The following is a 15,706-nucleotide window of genomic DNA, read 5'->3' on the forward strand; positions in this document are numbered from 1 at the left end:
CCATAGCGCCCGTGCCCAAGCCAGGATGAAAACTTTTGTTGTCAGATTTAGCAGGAGACTTAATTTGGGGAGCGGCCGAGTGGGGGTCCCAAGTGAAGGGGGGATGTTAGGCGTTGCCCCGGGGCCCTTACTGGCTCTCGACGCCACTGAAGTCAATCAAAACTAAAAATGGAAAATAGTAATGCACAATAGGGGACTGCAGCTTCTTGAAACTCATATCTAAACGATTTTACATCATTGCCAGGTGGGGATAGGGAAGCGAGTACCCTACTCGTAACCCTCTGCAACCGCCACCGATAATCCCAAGGCTCATACAATTTAAAGTTACTTTTTATATGCATTATGACAAAGACAAACATGAACAATATAGATGGGAAAGTCTTAGTAATGAAAGTGCCGACAGGCGATGGTTCTATTGTTATTTTTAACGATGACGATTTAAGTTATGTGTTTGCAGGGACAACATACTGTACAATAAAGTTGTTGAGAGAATTGACTATTCGAACGACAGAGAAGTGACAGTGTTCTGTAGAGACGGGACAAGTTATACTGCGGAATATGTCCTGGTTACATTCAGCTTAGGTGTGCTTCAAAGTGATCTTATTGAATTCGTACCGGCACTACCATTATGGAAGACCACCTATTGGAATAGGTAAGACGGACGAGCTGGTGGATGGGGGATGAATTTTGGGGGTGGTGTGCAACAAAGTACTTATTTTTTTCATACCAAGACTATATCTTTGGAAAAGTTGGTGGGAATGGTAAGTCACGTCACACAGTCAAGTTATTCTGGAAGTCTGTGGGGTCTAGGGAAGAAATACTCCGAGAGCAGTGACCGGTACAAAAACTGATAATTCATGATAATGATGATACACAACGCATTTCAAATACGTACTGTAATAATTTCATTACCAAATACACTATTAGAGTCACAGATAAATCTAACAAAGTATGGCGTCATTTGTCCTTGTACATATTATACGTTTATGTTGGAACTTAAAAATACACATGGTAGCCTAATACTGTATAGCCTACTTGTAATATCGATCTTTAATATGTATTTTCGATGTTTGTTTTGTTTCTTACATTGTGTTTGATTGATGTATTTGAATAGATTTGAAATGGCAGCATACAGTAAAATTTTCTTAAATTATAACGAAAGAAACGGAAGGTTCTGGGCCGGTGAGGAATACGATAAAGAGTGGTTCGCAAATGTTCATTCTAGTAATCGTAAAGGCATGTGGCCGCTATTTTTAAATTTTGCACATGGAGGTAAGTGTAAAATGATGATAAAATTAAAGGTTCTTAGAAAACTGTTTCCTCCATTGATGAACGCATCGTTGATCGAATTTGAACATGAAATCTGGTACTGCGATTCTACTTCAATCTAAATTGCAGCATTTCTCTCGATTATTCGCAGCCAAAAAAATTTCCCTAATTAGGGTATCCCAGGGGTGGCGCCAGCGAGGGGCGTGGAGCCAAGACCCCCTTCGGGGAGATAAACCACAATTCGTTGAGGAGAGAAATAAATGTAGGCATATGTATTTTCTATGACTCTAAATCAATAAGCCTTTGATAACCATAAATGATCATATTTCTTTCGTCACCTGGACCACTTTTAAAAGATTTTGAGCTCTCATTTAAGATATCAAATAGATAGATATATAGATTTTAAAATTTATATATGTTTTGCAATGAAATATAATGAATTAAGATATCATTACTGTTTAGGTCTTTTAATGTATCTTATGTAAACTGTGTATTTCATGTCAATTTGTATGTATATTTTTTGTGTCAGTCCTTTTTGTTTTATATAACTGCCCCATGTGGGATGAATAAAGATTATTGATTGATTGATTGATTGATTGATTGATTGATTATTTTACAATTCTAGCCTCCACATTTTATAATGAGCTTCATACTTTTTATAGTCCACTGTATCCTACTAATACAATTCGTATAATTTGTAGATCTTTTTGGGAAAGATACACATATGTTGATGGCGATTTTGACCGGTGACGAGGCTCGTCGGGTTGAATCTCTGACGGAAACAGAGATCATGAGGGAAGCGGAAAATACCCTCGACTCAATGTTCAATCGGTACGACGTCCCACTACCTAATTCAATATTGGTTTCAAACTGGACGCAGAACCCGTATACTCTTGGATCGTATGCCATCTGGACACTTGGCATGGAGCGTGATTGCTTTGATAAAATGGAGTCGCGAGTTGGTAGAGTATTCTTTGCTGGTGAGGCCACCAGCTTCAACAACACTGGCAACCTTCAAGGAGCACTGGAAAGTGGAAAGCGAGAAGGACTCAAGATTTACAACTGTATATACAGTAGCTCGTGTAAACAGTGGAAGACAGGAACCAAGTGCGGATGTAAAAGCGGAGTAGCTGGTATGAAATATCTGACTGTGAATGCAGTTGCATTATTTACTGTAATTTTTAGCAGGTTGCTGAGTTAGTGAATTTTATTAAAACCTTATCGCGAAACTCTGCCTACCCAAAATATATTTTAGTCTTCCATAATGGAATAATAAAATATTCGTATGCTCCATGGCGAAATTTTTAAAAGTGAGTCTTCAATTACATTCGCAATTATGGTAGCCCCGTTGATTATAATGTTGGCCTATACCGTATTACTCAGAATAATTATTTGTCAACCTTATGAATATGAATATCTTTCCACTATGGAAGACTAGATAGTTACATCCATATCCAGCAGTTCACCTTGCTCATAAGCTATGAACAAACAGTAAGCTAAAAAAAGGACACATTGAGAATATTAAATTGTACAAGACACCTTGAGAACATATATACTTGTACAGAGGGCCTTTCCGGAGTTTCAATCAAACAATGTCCAATCAAATCCCGTTGATTATAATGTTGGCCTACATTACTCAGAATAATGGACCTTTCCGCTAAGCTCCGCCCCTTGGATATTGTTGCTAAGATCTCACAAGACGGCAGTGTTAAAACATACGCGAACACGTGCGTTTGTGGGACAACACGTGTGTTTGTAAGACGCGCGCGTATTCCTAGCGCTGTTCTGATTAGTCAGTTGTTAAGTTTGATTGACACTCCGGAAAGGTCTATTATTTGTAACCCTTATGAATAAAAGTATCTTTCCACTACGGAAGACTAAACTAGTAATTTTTGGAGGTGCGTGCGCCCCCTCCCCTCGCGCACCCCCTAGATACGCCACTGAACATTATAGGCCTTTTGACCGACATAAATGATTATTTATATTTTAATTCAGAAGGCACAAATAGACAAGGGAAGTACGGACAAGAGAATGCAACATGTAAGCTTTTATTATTCTATTTCACCTCATCGTTGTAATGAGTGCTGTTATAACTTGCGTATTCTTATTCAACACTATAATAAAAGAATATGTTATCCTTCATATATCGGCATGGGATTAAGCGTACAACACATATACAGAGCTGTAATCAGCTTATTTTGTGTTTGAACATACACTTACTTTCACCCCTGGGTGGAGAGACAGCCGTAGTGACCGAAATTCGCAACGAGAACCTCCAACCTTAAAGGTTGAGAAGAAACGCAACCGCTGCGCCAAACCGCAAATTATGATTGAAGATTTATGACAAATTGTTATATTTTCTTTCCTTCCAGCCTCTTCTAATAGCACAAGTTTGACAATTGGTATATTCTTTGTGGGCATGATTGTTGGGACCTTTGGAGTAGGCCTAATTGTAGGATTTATCAGCTACAAGAAAATTAAACAGGTTTGTCAGATACAAAATTTGTTTTGTTATATTTAATAGTGTGATTTTAACACAATAATACATAACACCCCCTCCCATTTCTGTTCTGCCAAATATTCCCGAATAAATTAAGCAAGTTTGTTTATTTTTCATTTTTATTTATTTATTCATGACCCAACAAACAGTGTGTCAAACAGCAATAACAGGGTCGCATAGAGAAAAAACAATGATACAAAATATAAGTCAAGATATTAAAAATACATAAAATTGCGTAAAAATTCATTTTTACATATTAAATATATGGTACAAATGTGTCATGCAAATTCAGTGTGATGGCTGAGAAAGTGACTCTTGAATAAAAATGAATTTTTTAAAACCCCCACTCGAATTTAATATTTAAGAAAATAACAAATGGTCTTTCAAAAGTACAAAGCAAACTTCTGTTATTTAATTTTCTTGTTATTTTCATTGTGTTTAAGGTAGTTTTAAATTTCATTATGTAAGTAGCGGGCTTTGGCGGCTGTTTAGTGAAAAGTTTAATAAACAAATAATAATATGTGTTGGCAACATTAACAATACTAAAGGCAGAAAAAAAATTGAACGACAGAAAGAAATATGACTGTAAATTTGTATAAATGATTATTTATATTTCAATTCAGAAGGCACAAGTAGACAAGGGAAGTACGGACAAGAAAATGCCACATGTAAGCTTTTATTATTTTACTTCACCTCATCTTTGTCACTTTTCCACTTCGTACCACATGCACAAATCAATATATCTGTAAATAGACCTATTATGCTGTCAAATGATTCAGGTGGATATTATCATGGCCCTATTATTAATAGGTCCATGAATGTAGTCAAGTTTCTATGACCTTAACTACTCCTTCCCGCAATCAGTAACATGCTATCGCGCCGGTTTTTATACTATATTGTATACTTTTTATACCCTTTTTTTATACAGTTTATCCCATTTCCAGCAACCAATTTTGTTTTAAAACTGTTTATGTTGTATTGAACACAATAAAGATAACTCGAACTTGAACTTGAATTCTACCGATTATTAAAATGTATTGAAACTTGTAAAATGTACAGTTTTATACAGAGTGATAATAGATTACCGTACTCGCGCGAATAAGCGCCCGGGCGCTTAAATTTTTTGCATTTTCTGAGGGGCGCTTATGAAAACAGAGTAGAAATTTAAATATTAAATATTAAATAATAGTTTAAATATGGAAATAGATGAAAATCGAGGGGAACTTATTAAATTCAAGAGGCACTTTTTAAATGAAAAATATTATTATAAGGACATTACGAATGGTGGTTAGGCGGAAAAAGTAATCGTCCAGAGAACATGGCTCATGACAAGAATGCTGTGAATATTTACATTTTATCTGCTATTTACAGCAAAATAGCAGATGCAATTAGTGGTGGGCGCTTATGAAAACAGAGTGGAAATTTAAATATTAAATAATAGTTTAAATATGGAAATAGATGAAAATCGAGGGGTTCTTATGGGAACTTATTAAATTCAAGAGGCACTTTTTAAATGAAAAAGATTATATAAGGACATTACGAATGGTGGTTAGGCGGAAAAGGTAATCGTCCAGAGAACATGGCTCATGACAAGAATGCTGTGAATATTTACATTTTATCTGCTATTTACAGCAAAATAGCAGATGCAATTAGTGGTGGTGGGTAGTGGTTAGCTTGTTGGCCATCAGCTGACAAATATGTAAGAGGAAAGTTGGAAATATCTGTCTGTGTAGGGATCGGAGCACTCATCTGTCCGAGAGAAATATCCTCATTTTGATATTCACCTAAGAAGAATGTTATTCCACTCTGCAGCTCAAATCATGCCAAAACCACAGTCCAAGAATTGATTGCATTATTGACTTCCAAAAAAAAAATCTTATGATATTACGCTTATTCAAACGGGGCGCTTAAGGACATTTTCACGTTAGGAGGGGCGCTTATTCAAACGGGGTGCTTATTCGCGCGAGTACGGTAAATAGATATTTGTCTCAATCTTTAATGACTTAAATTGCATTGATTGCGTTTCATATCTCGATACAGACTTACATGGACTACGTGGCAGTTAGGCCAACTGCAGGCAGTCAGAACCAAACTTACCAAGATAACTTAGAGAAGAAGAAACAGGCTATGTTAATGTGAAGCCGGGAAAGAGATAAGAAAGTAAAGAGGAGCAGTAACCGGGTTGGAGTAAATGCTTGTTACTTGTACAAGGATCATCATGATCCTTGTATACAAGTTATCCTTGTTATTCTTGACTAGATAACCGTTTGAATGTGATGGAGCTCATATATGGAACTTCGACGTTTATACAGTATAACGGTAACTAAATAGTAGTAGATTAAATATGTACATATGTTAGTTGGTCATAAACATTAAACAATATCTGACCTTTAATATTATTTTTGTTTTATATTAACACAAGAAATGTTTCTTCTATAAGGCCCCATAAAATTATTAGTTTATCACCCCCTCCCTCACTCACTTTTGCGGAAATTACTTGAACAGCTCAGGATTTCTTGCAAATATGTTTACTGGTACAACAAACACATCTTTTTTTAATACAAATTTGATTCCATGCTTACGACTTTTTATATATTTGTCCTTAACCTTTGATTTACTTGTGAACATCGGTAAAGTTGGGGCAGGGTTAGCAACAAAAAAAAACACCTCCCTCCCTCATCAGTGTTTATTATTTGATAGGGTGATGAACTAATATTTTTTATGGGGCCTAATCTATATGATAAGCCTGCAGCTGTAATACCTTGTATTGGTTGGTAAGGTGGAGACTAATAACATGTAATTAATTTTTTTTTTGCTTTTTCATTATTATATTATGACTGCATAATAAACAAAAATATCAAATTACATTTATTCTTATAACTCTTTTGAGAAACATTTATTTGAATAAAACAGTTTATTTCAAGTTATTTATTCAGTACATATGTTAGTTGGCCATACTTCATTATAGACATGTTGTTAGCCATAACCACATCCCAGAAATCCTGGGATGGTTTCCAGCTGAAAGTGGAATGCCTTTAACCATAACTAGATATTAAATGATGTTTCCTTCCAAAGACCATGGATGTTTGACAGACGTTTTTATGGCTCCTGAGCCACGAAATCTGGAATGCAAATCTTTTTGTTTTTATTTTTTATTTGAGTATTTCTACAATACAAAGTATTCACACTGAGGTTTCAAGTTATATCAGACAATTGTGACGAAAAGACCACAAAGGGCTGTAAACTCGTACTCTATCAAAATGGTTTTTAATGTAAATGAATAGTGCATATTATTAACCTTATAATGAGGGCTCAATGATCTCAATCGGACAATAAGTAAAGTTAAGCTAGTTGGAATTATAATTATTCTCTATAAACTGACCTATATAGTTCTGAGAAAAAAGTACTGAAAGAATTAAAGAAAAATCACAGCAGGAAACAAGGAAACTCCATAGCAACAACAGTTCTCATTGAGCTATAATTGCGATGACATTTTCTACGGTTGTTGGAAATAGGTTGAGGAGTAGAAATTTTCTATTTTTAAGTCGATAGTCCCGGGGGTTAATTAGTGATACCCCGGGGAAATTGGTTATACCTTTATAAAGCTGAAGCATCCATGTACTGATTATTGCATTTTCAATGTTCTGATGAATTTCAAGACATGAACTGTTTCGTATCTTTTGAATTCAAGGTTATTTTCCTCATTCAGGTATATAGGCCTACGAAATATAATCCGTACTCTGGTGCCATGATCTACAAAATTACCTTTGAAAGGTATTTCAAAAGCAATTGTAATGTCGGCACGCATGATATTGTTTGATTAATTGTTTAAATATTTTGTACACGATTTGAATACTGTTGTAAACATACTTCATCAATACTATGAGTTCTACATCGCTGAAAATAGTGCCGATGATTGATTGGCGTCAATACCGGCGTCAATATTTTTTTAAAGTTTTAATAACTACGACTAGTTTCATGTACTCAACCGCAATCTACAAATCATTTCTGATCGCTTCACTGCCAGAAGGCAAGATGATTGTTTACCAAATCTTTTCCAAGTCATGGAACACTTTTACTAGTCTTTGAATTAATTCAAGGCTATTTCCTTTATTTAGGTAACTTACGTACGCTTCGTACCACAGTACAATTGCACTACAAATACTTTTGGGACATACTTTAAAGTTTGTTCAACTATTTTGTACACGATTTTGAATGATTTCGTGAATACGTTTTAGATTTACTTCACTGCAAAGAACCGAAATATTCTCAGTAGGTCTAGCCTGGCTCTGTGACTATATTTTACTATTTTATAAATATTTTGTTTGTTTATTCAGGAATCACATAAATATAGCATACGAGTACTAATAAACGTATTATTATCTGACAGTTTTCATTTATCTAGTTGGGGGTCTGAGTTTGTGTAGTGAATACGTATCCAATGGTCTAATATGACGTCTGGGGAGGTTTTATTTTTCTTTTCTTTTTCTAAACAGCCATAATATAGGCAGTGGAACAATTCGAGAGTGATTAATTACATTAGGACTAATGAGAACGAAGTGGCCCATCATGAATGGAAGCCGGGGACTAGAAAAGTTCTGTGATATAATTTGGCTTCATCCCTTCAAATTAAAATACCTACAATAATTGTTTCATATGTGTTTCATTAATTTCGAGTAATGCAAATAGGCCTGTTAGTGAAGCACCAGAACTGAGGCTGCACCCTTGAAGGTGTTTCACATTCCTTTACTCGAGTCACCTAGATAGGGTCCTGCGTTGGGTTAGGGTGGTGACGGTGACCCCTCAGAGATTCGATATACAGTGTTGTGGCGATTCTGCCAGGACCGGGATCAATAATCGACATCCATACACAGTGAAAGATCACACACAGAGACAGACACATATGTGTTTCCATCCGCCATCTTTTATTATCCTCTCCTCTTCATCTCATAAATACAGCCCTCAGCTCTTCCAAAGAGCGCCCTGCTTGTGGCTGATCCCGCATATTCATTTTTTGTGCCATTTCTTCGTGTTTTCTTGTGTGTGTGTGTGTGTGTGTATTTGTTTATCTAAATATTTTATTCATTATATAATGTGAAACAAAAAAGGAGTTTTTCGTGCACTGTTAGGCCTATGCGCTTTTAGTCTACAAGTTCTTCTTATTACTATTATTATTAGAGTCGCAAGAGTATCCTATGTAGATGATGAAACACTCTTTTTTTTTCTTTTAATAAAACAAACACTAGGGCCAGAGACCAAATCAAGCACTTTCGGCATTTTGTCGACAACATTTACATTGAAAGTAAACAGATGCTTATTCTGGCATTTCAGACCATAATGAAATCTCTAAATTTGGGAAGATGTGGATATAAGGTCCAAATTATCATTTATATTCACAAGACAAATACATATAGAAACATGTACAGTATGTTCTGATCTACATTCTGGTTATCAGAGTTCAAAGGTCAAAAATGTCATTTCCAGTCACATTTTGACAATATATATGTTCCGAACAAATTGAGGTTAAACTTGACCAATGGTTATGGAGATATAAATATCCTACAGGGTACCTAAGGTCAAAAAGTCATAAACTTCATTTCTGGTCAACATGTTGCATAATAGGAACATGCATGTTCTCAAAAATTTGAAGCCAAAATCAGGTTTCTATGGCCAACCGTTTTTTGAGATATGGATATGCTGGGTATCTAGGGTCTAAAAGGTAAGAAATGCCATTTCCGGTCACTTTTGGGGAAAATGTTACATTAGAGCAAATAGAAACATGCATGTTCTGAACACTTTGAGGCCAAAACTAGATCATGACTAACATGCAGTTTTGGAGATATGGATATGCTGGGCCATGTTAGGCTCAAAGGTAAACAAACGCCATTTTCGAACACTTTTGGACAAAGTCCTACATTAGAGCAAAATTAAGTCTATACGATTTTCCGTTGCCAAGATAATATGGATTCCGTCTTTTAGAGGCGGTCATTTTAAATTTAAAATGGCGGCCATAGCAGGTGTCAGTAACTTGGAGCAAAACTTTTTTTTTTTAATTTACACATAATAAAGATATTTTGTAACAAGTTTCATGCTTTGGTAATACTGTAAATTGTACAACTTGGCCCTTAACTGCTCTACTAAAATGCGCAACTAGCTGCTCTACTACAGTAGCTAATTAGGGTTTTCAATATTTAAGGATTTAGGTGCTTAGGAAAATTTTTACATTTGCCGCAGTTGACATATGTTATGACATTAGAGGTAAAAATGGAAATTTTTACATTTGTAGGTGAAATGTTTCTACGTTTGTGGTTAAACAGATTTTTACATTTGTGGGCGATTTTTTTTTACAGTTGTGGTTATTTTTACATTTGTGGTTGACATGTTATGACATTTGCGGATATTTTGACATTTGCGGGTAGAATGTTTTGACATTTGTAGTTATTTTTACATTAGTGGGCTCTACAACCACACCCCCCCCCCACCCCTCGCTTTTAAATCCTTTATAAAATACTTTCTCGCAAGCCCATCTCAAGTATATTTCATCAATTTTATATTGTAACAATTTGTGCCTCATTTTCGCAGCCAAATAAAAATGTTAGGCAATAATTTCCTTTGTGTTTCTGTTCATCTTATTTCGGTACACATTAGGCCTAGTGTTACAAACCTACTTCAGTGATCCTTGTCAATTCGCTATCATTCAATCTGCGTAAAAACCTATTTTTCACATTGTGCAACATTGCCACACCAATAGCGACAAATGTATGTAGCACAATGCCACCCATTTACATAGTGCATGACAATGGTCACACACGCATGGTTCGCAGTATATTTTCAGCATACTCGGCAAAAGATGACCAGGGTCACAGAATTGTCGGATTAGTTTTTGCGAATAGAAAATGACTCTATACTGAGTAGCGTGTCTCTCTGTCACATCATTGCATCTTAGTGGGGCTGAGGTGGGTGTGCACCATCTGACCCCCGTGTCAGGGAATCTCTGGCCCCTTCACTGATTCAAGCATATGTTGCAGAGAGTTTAAACTCTAATTTTATCCACCATACTCATCACTCAACTGATAAAGCATGAACACAACGTAAATATAGAATAGCATATACTGTATAATACGAGTACTGTACAGACCTTGGCAACAAAGCTAATACTTTTGAAAAATGGTTTAATTTCATATAAAACATTGGAGATTAATGAGAATGTATATTACATTCATCCTATAATCAATTACAGTAGTTATAACTCACTGTTGGGTCAAAGTTCCTATGCTGCAAATATAAATTTAATATCTGAATACTATATAGTACTACTGTACATTTAAGTACAAGCCGACCCTGTGTAAGACCCCAAGTTCAGATTCATCATTTGGTGCGACTCTCGGAAATGCTTCACGATTCACAGAAGTACATTTTACAACTTGAGAAGAGTGAATATGTTTTACAGTTTTCAAGTTTGCTAGTTTACGATCTTAGAGCAGCGTGCATACTTAACGTTCACACACACGCATATACCTATTACATACAACATGATTATGAAATACATAATTAATTTTTTTTATATTTCTTAATAGAGAATGCAATGTTGTCTACCAACACTATGTATTCATTCATATAGCATAGAATATACATAGGAACTAATCAAGATGTTATACAAATCCCACTTATTATTATGAATAATTAAAAGACAGTGAAAATTGCTAATAGATTATTAGTACATTAGGGATAGGGAAATTTGTGTTATAGTTGTAAAATATACACTTTCAAATTAAAAAAAAATCTGCAACACTTAGCTTCAAAAGAGTCATTGGATTGAAACCAAATGTAGAATTTTAAAAAGCAGAATTTTATTTGTAGCCCTGGGTGGATATCATGGGGAACAACCAGAACATGGGGAGCCAACAGGGATGGATGGAAGGATCATGTAGCACATAGCACAATGCAGATTGCTAACTTTAAAATAGATTTTCACAATGCTTTAAATTATGTAAAAAAATACTTCTTTTAAACTAGTTTTCATATTATTCTAATCAATTAAAAATCAAGCTTATCCCTTCCTCCTCTTCCTCTTCCCCTACCCCGTCTTCCCCTGCCACTGACTCCTCCTCTTTCTCCTCCTCCCCCTCGCGTCCCTCCTCTTCCACATGTGGAACTAACAGGTCTCGCTGCTTGGTGGAATGTTTTAATGAGAGGAGAAGATAGGGTCACAGAAGGCACAGCCTGAGTGGTGTGTCTCTTTTCCTAGTGGAGTCTTGACCTGAAAAGGAAACAAAATTAAGAAAATTAAATAATAGAGAGCCTTTGTTATTAGCATTTTGATTTAGTGACTTCGGGAATTATAATATATGATTATATTAAGAAGGTTGATGATATTTACATTTTTTATTTGCAATTTAATTCTAATAATTGTATATAATCAGATGTTTAGTTCCAGTATTTATAACACACAATAATGACAATATTAAATAATTACTATACAAGTAATAATTAAAATAGCACTAGGGCAATATCACACCTTGTTAAATTCTACAGACATTATTGCAGCATTACAGCCCTCACAGCGACTATCAGCAACTAATGCTATCTTGTGCGCATCGGTGAATAGTCGAACCATGAAAGAGCACCTTAAAGAAACAAAAATACCAGGTTAATGGGTTAAATTAAACAAATCACCAGTTATGTTGTAAGAGTCTATGATTGAGATACCTGGATAAATTAATGCCCTATCACCTCCTTCACCAGGATCTGATAAAGGCTAGGAGAAACAAGCAAGTTGTTCATTCATGTAGGACATATATAGACGAACTACGGCAGTTCCATTATTTTCTTTTATGGCCAAGAGGTAAGTTTGAACTAAAACATATGCATTTATCCGTTTATCCAGGCTAGTATTCACGAAATAGACAAACTTTGTAAATGACAAGCATACAGCCCATCTGGTATTGTGATAGAGTTATTGGTATCACATATTAAACAGCTGTAAGCCCTTATTTTACCCTCGGTCATTGAATACATGATGCTGTAACACATGAAAATTTATGCCATTCTTCACCCCACCCCCACTTATAAATATTTTTGATACATATACAATTTTAAATAAAATATTTACCACTGCCTACAAAAAGACAAACACAAATGGCTCTTTTACCCTACATCTGACATCTCATATGTGATAGTTAAAACTATACTCATGCCCGTAAGCAGGTTCAAGGGAATTGGAGTTTCCTACAGGCAATATTTAACTCAGAAGTGTACGTTTCTTAAACAGAGTTACAATAAAATACAACTAAAGTAGTAAACTGGTGGAAAAGGGGGTTTGACCAAACCCCGAATCCCAACTGATACTAGATAGGAAAGGCCCAAATAGATCCCTTAGAAGATACAGATGGAGGAATTCATGAGTACCTGTTACACACCATCTTCCATTTGGGCTGAGTTGACATCAAGGGCCAGAATCCCGTACTCACACTCCCCGCACTTAGCAACCCCTCTCTTTGAGAGGGAGTGCTGGCAGGTTGGATGGGTACACTCATTGCATCTGCTGCCCTTCTACATGAAATAGCAGAAAGATACAGTGGAATTACAATAATAAAAACAATAACATAATGAATTATATGGTAATTATATTGCACTCTGCATTATGAAACCCTATGTACATTACAAGATGTATACTCTAATTAGAATTTATAAATCAAGATTTGCAATTGTAATCAAAGGCAGAAAATAACCAATTTGCAAGAAACGAATGTTCTGCAATCCAGTGTATGAGCATCAAACACCACTGTCCTGATTGCAAGGAATATTTTTAAATCAAGTATTGGACTTATCAGCCAGAGCCACACCACACACTAAATGAACTGTATAACAGTATATTAGATGTATGTGGTCATCTACGAATCATATGACAAATAATAAACAACAATAACATCACCAAAATCTTATACCAAATTAAATGTTATACAGTTAATTAAAATTTACTATTCACAGATTTACAAAAATGGTGATGAACATAAAATGTTGATGAAAAGTTGATAATATTCTGAAGTTAAATGAACATAAATATAAACAAAACATACTCACAGTAGCAATGAAATGTCTTATGATATAATCATACAGACGCCATGGCTCACCTCCTATCTCACTCTCACTTGCTGACTGCATCGGGGTGATTGGGGGATGGTCCCCTGCATCATGACACTTTCTGTGGCAAAAATCACAAAATGAAAAAGTAAACAGTTTTCATAAAGTACCTAATGTTGTATTATTTGTTGAACACTTGAATTTAGTTTAGTTTTTGCTTTGTTTTTTTTTTTTTTATTTCCTTCACATCCAACATCAAGTACACTTGCCACTTATAAGATGAAATGATGCTTTATAAACTAAGTCACTTTATGAGGCATAGGGAGTGGAGTCGTTTTTAGTCGTGAGAAAAAATTCCTGCTGTGACAGAAATTGAACCCAGAATCCTGGTCAAAAGGCAAGCATCTTCACCACTGAGGTATTCAACTCCACTCCAAGTTAGTAGACTACCCCTGTCAAATATTGATCCAATATATTAATAACAATAAAAATAAACTTAATGGCTTAATGTATGTTATCCCTTTTTTAATGTTTGTTGTTGTTACTTAAATATTACCATTTCACCATTGTTTTTACTTGTGCTGTTAATTTAATAAAAGAAATGATATAAATCTTGATGTATTCCTAGTATTACATTTGTGTTTTATAACGGGGGAGGAAAAATGTTTAGGTGAAATTGTCTTGGGGGGGGGGGCAACAGTGTCGGGAAAAAATGTCCAGGGATAAATACATGACATTATAGCTGAATAAATAAGGAACACGTTGCAAAAACAGCCAAAAAAATCGGCCTAATATTAACGCAGATATGTTTAAAAAACTGCTCAAAAAAGGGCTGATTTTCAGCGATTTCGCACCGTTTGGTGAATTCGGGCCGGATTTTTGGAACACAAAACAAATTGTAATTAAACATATTGTTTATGATAATACTTTTTTTAATTAAAGATTATATGTAACTTAAAGATAGAATAGAAAAAAAAAACATTGTTTCTAAATATGATTTTATTTTTTTTAATGTTAAAAGTATATACAAGTTTTATACCAGTCTGTGAGGGGTCCTGACCCCCTCCCGCAAAAAAAATAAAAAATAATAATAATAATAATAATAATAATAATAATAATAATTGTCTGTCTACCGGTACACTCATATGACTATTTACTATAATAAGAAAGAGAAAAAAATACCTGGCCGTTTACAAAAGGGGAAAACCTTGAATTTTGATTAAAAGGAGAAAAAAATACCTGGCCGTTTACAAAAGGGGAAAACCTTGAATTTTGATTAAAAGGCACTTCGGGAAAAGTCGGGAAAACTCATTTCTCGCCATCTAAGAAGAAAAATTTTCCCGGGGAGGACCCCCGACCCCCGTTTTATTTGGGATTCCTCGACTTATTGAAAAAAGAATATGTATGCAGCGACTCAATTTTTGTTACGTACTGTACATACACACATAGTAGGGCTACTAGTATTTACAGTAATAAGAATGAAAAGTTTACCTGACCGTTTTCAAGCGGAGGAAAACATTTAAAGAACTTAAAAGTCATTAAAAGACGACACCTCAGAAGTCGGGAAAGCTCATTTCCTGCAATCTAGTGATCAAATTTTTCCCGGGGAGGACCCCCGGACCCCCCTTTCTTTGGGGTTATCCATTCATACAAAAACGAATAGGCCTACCAACGCAAGCAACTCAATTTTTTTAATGTACATATACACACATAAATATTTACTGTAATAAGAATAAGAAAGTTTACCTGACCGTTTTTAAGAGGGGGAAAACCTTTAATTTTGAACAACTTAAAAGTCATTAAAAGAGACACCTCTGAGGTCTGGAAAGCTCATTCCCCCCCCCCCCTAAAAAA

The 15,706-nt window shown here is 35.2% G+C and overlaps 2 protein-coding genes across 5 annotated transcripts in view; one reads left to right on the forward strand and one right to left on the reverse strand.

Moving 5' to 3' along the window:
• Positions 1 to 6,328, forward strand: part of LOC117113561 (polyamine oxidase 1-like) — a 15,237-nt gene extending 8,909 nt beyond the window's left edge. For 2 of the 4 annotated variants that reach the window (XM_033256929.1, XM_033256930.1), the window contains exons 3-9: positions 458 to 652; positions 1,115 to 1,272; positions 1,971 to 2,402; positions 3,265 to 3,309; positions 3,642 to 3,754; positions 4,393 to 4,437; positions 5,810 to 6,328. In XM_033256929.1, coding sequence (XP_033112820.1) covers positions 458 to 652; positions 1,115 to 1,272; positions 1,971 to 2,402; positions 3,265 to 3,309; positions 3,642 to 3,754; positions 4,393 to 4,437; positions 5,810 to 5,908 — 1,087 coding nt within the window. In that variant the 3' untranslated portion in view covers positions 5,909 to 6,328. The remainder of the gene's footprint in view (positions 1 to 457; positions 653 to 1,114; positions 1,273 to 1,970; positions 2,403 to 3,264; positions 3,310 to 3,641; positions 3,755 to 4,392; positions 4,438 to 5,809) is intronic. The other 2 variants (XM_033256931.1, XM_033256932.1) reach the window with 2 other exon arrangements.
• A 4,596-nt stretch (positions 6,329 to 10,924) lies between these two features.
• Positions 10,925 to 14,444, reverse strand: LOC117113564 (DNA topoisomerase 3-beta-1-like). The gene is made up of 4 exons (XM_033256934.1): positions 13,853 to 14,444; positions 13,178 to 13,321; positions 12,288 to 12,396; positions 10,925 to 12,029 (listed from the first exon to the last, which is right to left on the reverse strand). The coding sequence occupies exons 2-4, from the start codon at positions 13,303 to 13,305 to the stop codon at positions 11,955 to 11,957; spliced, it is 312 nt and encodes a 103-aa protein (XP_033112825.1). The 5' UTR covers positions 13,306 to 13,321; positions 13,853 to 14,444; the 3' UTR covers positions 10,925 to 11,954.
• Positions 14,445 to 15,706: the final 1,262 nt, after the last annotated feature.

The sequence above is a fragment of the Anneissia japonica genome, unplaced genomic scaffold (assembly GCF_011630105.1).
Source record: "Anneissia japonica isolate Jap-2015-1 unplaced genomic scaffold, ASM1163010v1 scaffold287748_len1686314_cov196, whole genome shotgun sequence".
Classification (NCBI taxonomy): domain Eukaryota; kingdom Metazoa; phylum Echinodermata; class Crinoidea; order Comatulida; family Comatulidae; genus Anneissia; species Anneissia japonica.